At 41.2% G+C, this 10024-nt stretch overlaps 1 protein-coding gene across 5 annotated transcripts; it reads right to left on the bottom strand.

The window, feature by feature from the left end:
* Positions 1 to 43: 43 nt before the first annotated feature.
* Positions 44 to 9559, bottom strand: LOC117765390 (alpha-1,3-mannosyl-glycoprotein 4-beta-N-acetylglucosaminyltransferase C-like). Of its 5 annotated transcripts, XM_034591978.1 has the most exons (7): positions 9184 to 9559; positions 5522 to 5617; positions 4954 to 5104; positions 3192 to 3446; positions 328 to 1276; positions 199 to 221; positions 126 to 151 (listed from the first exon to the last, which is right to left on the bottom strand). In XM_034591978.1, the coding sequence occupies exons 2-5, from the start codon at positions 5612 to 5614 to the stop codon at positions 369 to 371; spliced, it is 1407 nt and encodes a 468-aa protein (XP_034447869.1). In that variant the 5' UTR covers positions 5615 to 5617; positions 9184 to 9559; the 3' UTR covers positions 126 to 151; positions 199 to 221; positions 328 to 368. The 5 variants fall into 5 exon arrangements, with proteins under 5 accessions (XP_034447867.1, XP_034447866.1, XP_034447865.1 ...); XM_034591976.1 differs by having other exon boundaries at positions 44 to 221; XM_034591975.1 differs by having other exon boundaries at positions 44 to 234; positions 326 to 1276.
* Positions 9560 to 10024: the final 465 nt, after the last annotated feature.

A 10024-nucleotide genomic window follows, 5' to 3' on the forward strand; every position in this document is an offset into this window, starting at 1 on the left:
CCCCCTCCTCCACAACTCAAAATTGAAAAACAATAGACATTACACAATAGACACCTCTGAAGTGTGCTTGTCTTTAAGGCAGTCGGAGATATAAAGTTTTTACTTAAAAGCATAAAAATATCTTTACACATTGAGAAGCTTTCTTATTATGGATATGCTCTTTTAGTAATGCTCTTCATAATGTTGAAGAGACACACCACAGAGTTTGGTCAAACATTTTCTTCATATTGACAGTAGCTTTACAAGGTTTCATTTAGCATTAAATTGTTGTTTCACCAATTGAACTGTTCAACAAGACACGACATTCACAAAAAAAAATTAATAAATAAATAAATAAATAAATAAAGGAGTCTGACAGGAATAGAGAGTCACACCTCTGCTTGTCGTGGAGGTGTACTCAGCTCTGTTGTGATCCGGATTTTCTTGATGATCACCCAGTCCCTCTGTCCTCCTGTGACTTGTATCCTCAGACAGGATGAAGCAGAGTTATACTTTTTGTTTACCTCATGCATCTCAAACCTCCCACTCACTACCGTCCCGACTGACTGGAACTCTTTACAACTCTTCTCAGAGTTCTCGATGGTAACATCATGGCCCAACTCCACCTGAGCTGACTCCAGGATGTCTTTACCCTCTGACCCAGTTTCTACAAATATCTCTGTCACCACTGCAGGAATTGTTAACACCACAGTCAGGTAATTTCCATTTTCTGGGGCACGCCCCCAGAAGAATTCCTCCCCTGCTTCCCAGGCATGTTTGGGGATATGTTTCTTGTAGGAGGACATATCAGAGTAAACTTCAGCTGCAGGATTGGCGTAAAACCCTTCCTCAAAGTCCTTGTCCTTAAGCTTGTTGTATGTCCCTTCAAACGAGGAGAAAGTGCCCATGTGCTGGAACAGCGATGGTTTAAAGAGGATCGTCTCCTTCTGAGCCAGCAGCTCTCGAAAGTGAGACATCAACCAGTCGCAGGGCATTTCCTGGTAGAAGAGGAAGAGGAAGCGGGCCAAGAGAGGAAGATGGGTGGATTTGTAGAGTTTCCCGATGTAGCCGAGGGCTGAGAATTCCAGCATTGCCCAAGTGGTCTTCTTTGCCTCTTGCTCCCCAACATGCCTCCTGATGGCGGTGAGGAAGTTTTTGGCAGATAAGACGTCATCCTCCAGCTGGATGTAGTACTGGGCAAGACTGGCACTGTAGTGGATGAGGAAGGAGTAATCCAAGTTCTGCTTGGAGCGGAACGATACCCTCTGCGGAGAATCATTGTAGTTCCTCTTTAAACCTGTAGGAGAATCAGAGGCTGATTTCAGAATGTACTGAATGCACTGAACTCCTGATAATCACCAGACATTATCTGGAGGGGCCGATTGTGAGAAGGCAAAGGGGTCAAAGACAAAGGTTCTAAAAAGGTATTTTTTAGAACCTTTCTAGTGCTTTCTATATAGATGAAATAAATATGTTTGAGTCCAGAACAATGTGGTTAAACAAGTCTCATTTGTTAAATTTCAAACTGCAAAGATTAATTTCTTAACAATTAAAATTGTATTTTAAGTTAAATCTTTGGCAGGTATCCATTAGAGCAGTCATTCCCAAAGTGTGGGCCGCGGCCCCCTGGTGGGCCGTGAAGCCACTGCAGGTGGGCCGTGAGAGGTCATCAGAAAATAAATAGATAAAAAAGTTTCAGATTTGTAAGTAAGCGTTGATTACAACCAAACATTTATGATTGATTTAAAAAAAAAGTAATCACAGGTAATGAAACAAAGACATGAGATTTAAATTCCACGTTGTTCTTATTTTATCTGACCTATATAGCAGGTGTGATTGTTTTTGCTGACCGTCACATTAACACTTGAACGCATCATTAGCGGAGGAATCATAGGTGAGGGAGAACTTTGTTATCTGTTGGGTGGAGCAAGATGGAGCAGAGGAAAGCTGCTGATGACGCAGGGGAATCAGAAAGTCAAACTGAATCATTCAAAACTAAAAAGAGGACTCGCAGAAAGGACTCAAGTGAGGACCTGTCGCTGGCCCAGAGGACAACCCCCAAGCCTGTGTGTGTGCGCTTAAATGCCTTAAGTAAATTTGGTTACGCCGCAAAGGTGTTTTTGAGGTGTTTTCTTTTCTTATCGTGCTCTGTTATACAAACAGCAAGAATATATTTTTAACAATCGACTATTTGCACTTCATGTTTTTTTTTACATTGGTTCTACCACTGACATGGAACGTGTACCAGCCTACACATCAGTTGATAATAGCTATTTTTAGCAATATTTGAGAGATATCTACAAATGTTTTTACTTGGCTATAAAGGTCACTTGAGCTCCTCTGGCTGATGCAATATCTTGTTAACTGTTACCTTTTCATTTCAAAATAAAAGTCTACAGTTTAGGGTTGTGCCAACCTGACATTTAAAATATGCAAACAGGACTTACTTTTGAATTTAGTGTCTTTAAAGTAACATTTGAAATAGTTTTCCTTTTCTGCACATTTGCACACATTTGAACGAGCTGACATTTAGGGATTTGAGAAGCCAAAAATAATATATAATATAATATATGCATGTAGTGAAATTGTGTCTAACTAAATATGCAAGTCATGACATTGACCTAAATGTCAGAGTGAGAGGCTCGCCAGCCTTCCCCTTGTAAAAACTCTGGAGAAGGTCCTAATGACCCGATGTGAGAACAAAGCAGGAGATCCTCCGCAGGATTCACCATGAGCATGTGGGTGTGTTTATGACGTTTCTAACATGTGACGGATGCAAAAATGCAAAAAATTTAAAAATAAGAAATTTCAAGTATCTCAGGATGAAAAAGCAGTGCCATTCACATAGAAGACACTGACAAAAATGTCAAGAGAGCTTTTTGTGATGAGAGCCAACGCCGGTGCCAATGTGATGTAAACAAAAACATGTGATCTTCGCAGTGGAATTTATTCATTACATTCTGCCACTGCCTGCTACACCACCCATTGACTGGAACACTTCTGATTTCTGGGGTTTTGTGAATGTGTCTGAGTGGAGAATCTCCTGCTGTGTTGTTCATGTGCGAAAGGTGAAGTCCAGAGAAAGTCCGGACCCAATTCTGTTTGGATTTCTGAATTATTTGAAAACAGCTAGAGAGACTTTAACACAGCTTCAACAAAACAGTCATGACACGGATGTGAATTCAGTTGTGAGTTAGACATGAATGCTGCACCTGTAAGAGGAGGGTACCAGTCCTCAGGAACATGGATGACCACCAGCTGGCCTTGCTCCAGCTCTGAGGCAAATGCAGTTTTGATCTCCCTCACTGTGGCAATTCTCCAGCTGGCATCAAAATCTGCTAGCAGCACTACCACCACCATGGCTGAGCGCTCTTCAGAAGACGACTGTTGGAAGAGGGACTGCAGGGTGGGAATTAGATAGCTGCCCTTCTTCCTATTTATCGATGACATCCCAACAGATAAATACCCTAAAACAGAAATGGTAAGTGTGAGTTGGTTTTACGCCATTAAGAATACATATATTTTCTACATGATCAAGACACATTGTGTTTTGTGCCAAATGCTAGGAGTATTCCTATTAAAGCCAAGTCCTAATGTTAAATAATGCTTTCACCTATCACTAAGCCCAACAGGTTTGGATGTCACATCTACTGGGCTCTCTGGCAGCCTGAGTTACCCTGAGTTTATTCATGGTTGTATAAACTGGCCTTGATTCTTAGCCTCACCCAAGCAAAGAGGGTCTGATTAACAGATGTTCAGAACATAGTCAGCCTTGAGTTAAAACAACACAGGGGGCTGTGTTGGTCAGCTCAGCTACTTCAAGACTAAATACAAAATCTGCACTTCGAAGATTCTCCTATGACACTACTGCTGCTACTACTCATACTACTATACTGTAAATCAGTTTTCATTAAAGTGCCTAACTATTAGTGTTTATATCGCAAAGTAAGAGAATGTGACGCTAATATCACAGGAATATGTGCATGCGTGTATTTGATTAGCTGATACTGCGCCTTGCTTGATCATTTCCCATTGCAGCAGTGGGTTTGAGGTCTACACAGAGCCAAAATTTGTCTGAACACTACCTTAAAAGGAATAGTTCACCAAGTTTGATAATTCGCTCATTATCTACTCACCCCTATGCCGATGAAGGGGTGGTTTGTTTTGTTTGAGTCCACAAAACACTTCTGGAGTTTCAGGGGCAAACAGTGCAGGAGCCGAATCCATTACAACTGAAGATATTAGTGACCTATATCTTCAGACGTTAAAAAAAGAATAGAAAAAACCTGCAACATTCCTCCATACTGCTCGTGTGGTGTCATCCAAGTATCCGCAAGCCCCGACATTTATATTCGACTCAACACAAGGTCATTTCCACCGTGTTTTACACCTAAAAGGTCGCAGAAGTGGATAAGCTAGCGGGACATTAGCAGAAGTTTAGGCTTAAAACTTGGTGTAAATGACTTTGTTTCGAGTCAAATATGAATGTTGGGGCTTGTGGACACTTTGGTGACACAACACGAGCAGTATGGAGGCATGTTATATATATTTTTTCTGTTGTTTTATTACGTCTGAAGGAGGAGTCACCATTGACTTTGATTGTATTGGATTCTGCTGCAACACTGTTCACCTCTGAAACTCCAAAAGTGTTTTGTGCACTCAAACACTTTCACCCACCCCTCCATCGGCATAGAGGCGAGTAGATAATGAGTGAATTTACATTTCTGGGTGAAGTATCCCTTTAAGCTAGACATTTCCTGATATCCTGCTATCTGTCATCCCAAATACAAAATACAAATGTAGTTTGTATTCGATAGAGTTCAGCCTTCTTGGCGTTGTGAGAAGGCATGTACATAATTGTAATAAATATTTTGATAAATTTTCAATAATGTCTTCCTGTGACAAAATAAAAGTTTGGGAATAACTTCAGATAACAATCACATCAATAAAGAAATCAAAAAGTGTATCACATACTCTGTTGAATAGATGGTGCTCCAGCGAGCATCTTATAGGACGCATTGAGAGGCAGGTAATCTCCCTGATCAACCCAGGACTCCTTTCTGACAAACCTCTCTGTCTGCCAAGATAATTCATTTGGATTGTGTTCACTTGACCTTGTGGGGCCCTGCAAAACAAAAATGTCATAGAAAGTCAGAATATGCTATGTAAATAGGTCTAAATACAGTTCAAATGATGCTTTCTTGTAAAGTCCCACTTTCAGGTTTGTTTCAACTTTGCAAGCAGCAGAAATGTAAATGTGAATCTCATGCTCTGAAATAATAAAATAATATAAATTAATATAAATGTAATCCTGTGTGTGTGTTAGATAAAGAGAGAACATCTTTGGGATGGATTTCAGAATAAGACCAGTTACGTGGGAACAAAAGTCAAGCGGAAAATATTTATGGGTCAGCGGTTAGGGTCAGTCCCCAGAAAGTAGTACATGCAACTGGCCAAAAGTGGCCTGTGAAAACATGTGTGTGTGTGTGTGTGTGTGTGTGTGTGTGTGTGTGTGTGTGTGTGTGTGTGTGAGAGAACTTACAGCTATGAGAAAACTTGACTGGCTCATGAAGTACAATCCCCCAGCTAATAGGAGCACTGCCAAAACAGCATTCTTCCTTAAATAACGTCGCATTTCCTATCAGTCACAGACACACACAAACACCATCCATTATACTGATGTGTAACTTAGTCAGCAGAACAGTTAATAATTCAGTTACTAGATTATGAATGATTCAGAGGGCTCGGACACAGTGACAGGTTAGACAGACAATGAGAGGGGATTGATTTGGTGTAAACAAGCTCCTCTCTGTAAAATATGTATATCAACAAACTCATAATCACATTGTGTGTCAAATATTGAAAGTAATGACTAATAAAATGTCTCTTTTGCTTAGATGCCAGTGACATGATCAGCCACCAAGTCTGTCAACATTTTGCTACATTATGTATCTGCTGATGTAATCAGTTGATCAAGCCATTAGCGAGAACATTAAGAACTAAGTTCTGCGGTGAATGAACCACATCATCATCATTTCCTGTTTCCTGTCTTAGAGAGATGCTGCTCGACTTTCACATCAAAATAATTACTGTTTCAATCAGCCTGCTCTTCCTTTCAGTTGCATTTATACAACCTTAGTTTCAATATTATTGATAAAACATTTAGAATTTAAAACTGTTAAACCTACAATTACAATTATAGACCGTTCATTTCTTTGTCAGTGGGCAAACTTACAAAATCAGCAAGGGATCAAATACTTATTTCCTTCACTGTACATATGCTTGTTGAGTCGTAGCATTTCTACCATTTGCATTACAAATGTGAAATTTGCATTTATAGCTCTGTTTACAGATCTGAAACATAAAACAGGTAGGAGGTGAATGAGCAGTACAGGGTGAATACTTTGTCAAATGAATGGAGGGTAACTTTATATTTAATATACTCTGCTCTGTTAACATGCACTGACAGGTCAGGCTTTCAATATAGTCCAGGAGTCGCGTCAAAACGAGATACTTTAGTGTCCTCTCTGGTGTAAGGACACTGGCCAAGGTCTAATTATAGAGCAGAATACCTCGTCTATGATTACCTCAGGCCTACATTCTCTACCGCACTGCTGTACCTCGTCTAGTGGTCCCCTTTGGTGTCCCCTCCTGGAATTGCTCTTGAGAAATTTCTCTGTTTATCGTACCCCCCAACAGTAAAATGAAAGATACGCCCCTGTATGTCTGTGTGCTGAAGGCAGAGGTGTCTTATTCAAAGGAAGAAACCTGAGCATAATAAAGCTCCCACACGAAAAATGTAGCTAGTTCCACATTAACATTGTACAAAGGTAGTTTAGAGATAACTTTAGACAAAAACTGTCTAACAAATAGGGTAACGTAACTGTTAAAAAAAAAAGAACGATACTGTATCTATTGATGTAGAAGCTAACGTTATACATATAAGAAACGTTACTGCAACTATTGTAGAATATAAAATTATCAATAAAAGAATCGTTACTGTACAACTATTGTTGTAGAACAGTGGTCGCCAACCGGTCGATTGCGATCGATATGTCACAAACAAATGGTTGCAACCCTTTCTGCATATGTTTCAAAATACAGTGCATCCGGAAAGTATTCACAGCGCTTCACTTTTCCACATTTTGTTATGTTACAGCCTTATTCCAAAATGGATTAAATTCATTTTTTTCCTCAAAATTCGAACATGTGCATAAGTATTCACAGCCTTTGCTCAATACTTTGTTGAAGCACCTTTGGCAGCAATTACAGCCTCAAGTCTTTTTGAGTATGATGCTACAAGCTTGGCACACCTATTTTTGGGCAGTTTCTCCCATTCTTCTTTGCAGGACCTCTCAAGCTCCATCAGGTTGGATGGGGAGCGTCGGTGCACAGCCATTTTTAGATCTCTCCAGAGATGTTCAATCGGGTTCAAGTCTGGGCTCTGGCTGGGCCACTCAAGAACATTCACAGAGTTGTCCCGAAGCCACTCCTTTGTTATCTTGGCTGTGTGCTTAGGGTTGTTATCCTGTTGGAAGATGAACCTTCGCCCCAGTCTGAGGTCCAGAGCGCTCTGGAGCAGGTTTTCATCAAGGAAGTGTAATGGAAATTCTGCATTTGTGTAATGATTAATGGATGAACAGACATGTATGTAGAGGATAAACAGATGTGTTTATCTTAGGGTTTACGATTATTTGCTCAGGGACTTTAATTGATATGGCCTTGGGAAGCCTGACACTTTATGGGGTCTCTGAGCAAATGGGTCACCCCAGGGGACACTCCAGGGGTCTGGGCCAGAAATGAAGCCAGGATGTCCCCCACCCTAATGAAACATCAAAGACGGTAATAAATACCTTCTTCTCCCTTGTGGGAGGGGGCTATGCGTTATAAGAACACAACTCATGTCTGTTCTTCGCTCATTGTATATTATCCTTCTGGTGATTGTACTGTGAGTCCAACTGTTTGACTTTGTGCTTGATTCACAGAAAATTGCCACCACAGATGTCTCTGTACATTGCTGCATTCATCTTTCCCTCGATCCTGACTAGTCTCCCAGTTCCTGCCGCTGAAACCATCCCCACAGCATTATGCTGCCACCACCATTTCTTCCATTTACGGATGATGGAGGCCACTGTGCTCATTGGGACCTTCAATGCTGCAGACATTTTTCTGTACCCTTCCCCAGATCTGTGCCTCGATACGATCCTGTCTCAGAGGTCTACAGACAGTTCCTTGGACTTCATGGCTTGGTTTGTGCTCTGACATGCACTGTCAACTGTGGGACCTTATATAGACGGTGTGTGCCTTTCCAAATCCTGTCCAATCAACTGAATTGACCACAGGTGGAGTCCAATCACGTTGTAGAAACATCTCAAGGATGATCAGTGGATACAGGATGCACCTGAGCTCGATTTTGAGTGTCATGGCAAAGGCTGTGAATACTTATGTACATGTGATTTTTTTCGCTTTTTATTTTTAATAAATTTGCAAAAATTAAAAAAAAACAACCTTTTTCACGTCATCATTATGGGGTATTCTGTGTAGAATTTTGAGGAAAAAAATGAATTTAATCCATTTTGAAATAAGGCTGTAACATAACAAAATGTGGGGAAAGTGAAGCGCTGTGAATACTTTCCGGATGCACTGTATATTCTGTGCTATTTGAAAGTTTCCTTGTTGGTGCTGCCTTCAGGTGCTGTCAACAAAATTAACCACTACAAAGATGACAACCAAGCCAAAGTCTCCAGGTGCCAATAATCTCCAATAAGACATTTGATTTAAATAAACGTAAAATTAAGAAAATGATTTAATCTTTTCACACTTTTCAAAGTTCCATCTAAGCAAACTGGGCTGTTGAACTGTTTTTTTTCAACATATCTTAGATCGATACCACTCCTTACAGGGGGTTATCACCTGCCTGTCTGCTTCAGCGCAGGCATACAAAAGTTCAGTCACTAGTGTGCGTGGCAAGTGTAAAAACCTATACTAATAATATTTATTTATATTATTATTATACCACGTCAATTCAAAATGATTGAATCGCCTATTGTGGCACATTCTTAAAAACTAAAAAATGTCTAACTGCCCCCTCAATCTGAGCAGTGTAGATCCGGGCCTGGTACATAGACAAGTGACAACATGTAGACGATACTGTGAGTGAGAGAAGTTTAGGTCTGTTAAACCCATGTCCACTGGAACACTCACCTCCCTCCGCCAGCACTGCCGTCCCGCTCCTGACTTTATAAGGGGAGTTACAGAGCACTTCAGCGGACAGACAGCATCACCACCACCTCCTCGTTCCAGAGCCTCATGCTTCTGCTGCCTCGCCGCACACAGCACGCTGTCAGGGGCGAGCGTGAGGACCAGCCCCCGCTGTGTCGTCACCGTCAGACCACACCCACCAGCAGTCTCATAGCGACAGGTGTAGAGCTTAGGGTTCGAAATCACGTGGTCGTAAAGCCATTTACTTCAGCTGGCTGTCATTATGCACAGAACATTCAGAGCCTATCAAAAACTTAAATGACAATATCTTTAGAACCGTTCAGTTCCAGGGCCCCCTGCCAGCTCTGCAGCAGTGAAGAAGTGAAGATAGAGACATTACATTACATTTCATTTAGCTGACGCTTTTATCCAAAGCGACTTACAATAAGTGCATTCAACCATGAGGGTACAGACCCAGAACAACAAGAATCAAGAAAGTACAATTTCTTCAAGAAAGCCAAACTACAAAGTGCTATAAGTAAGTGCCATTTAAGTGCTACTAAATTGTTAGGTTAAACTTTTATTCAAGGTATAGTCGGAAGAGGTGTGTTTTTAGTTTGCGGTGGAAGATGTGTAGACTTTCTGCTGTCCTGATGTCAATGGGGAGCTCGTTCCACCGTTTAGGAGCCAGGACAGCAAACAGTTGAGTGGTTAGCTCGCAGTGAGGGAGCAGCAAGCCGATTGGCAGATGCAGAGCGGAGTGGACAGGCTGGGGTGTAACATTTGACACATGTCCTGGATGTAGACTGGACCCGATCCGTTCACAGCACGGTACACAAGTACT

Source organism: Hippoglossus hippoglossus, chromosome 7 (genome assembly GCF_009819705.1).
Source record: "Hippoglossus hippoglossus isolate fHipHip1 chromosome 7, fHipHip1.pri, whole genome shotgun sequence".
Lineage (NCBI taxonomy): Eukaryota > Metazoa > Chordata > Actinopteri > Pleuronectiformes > Pleuronectidae > Hippoglossus > Hippoglossus hippoglossus.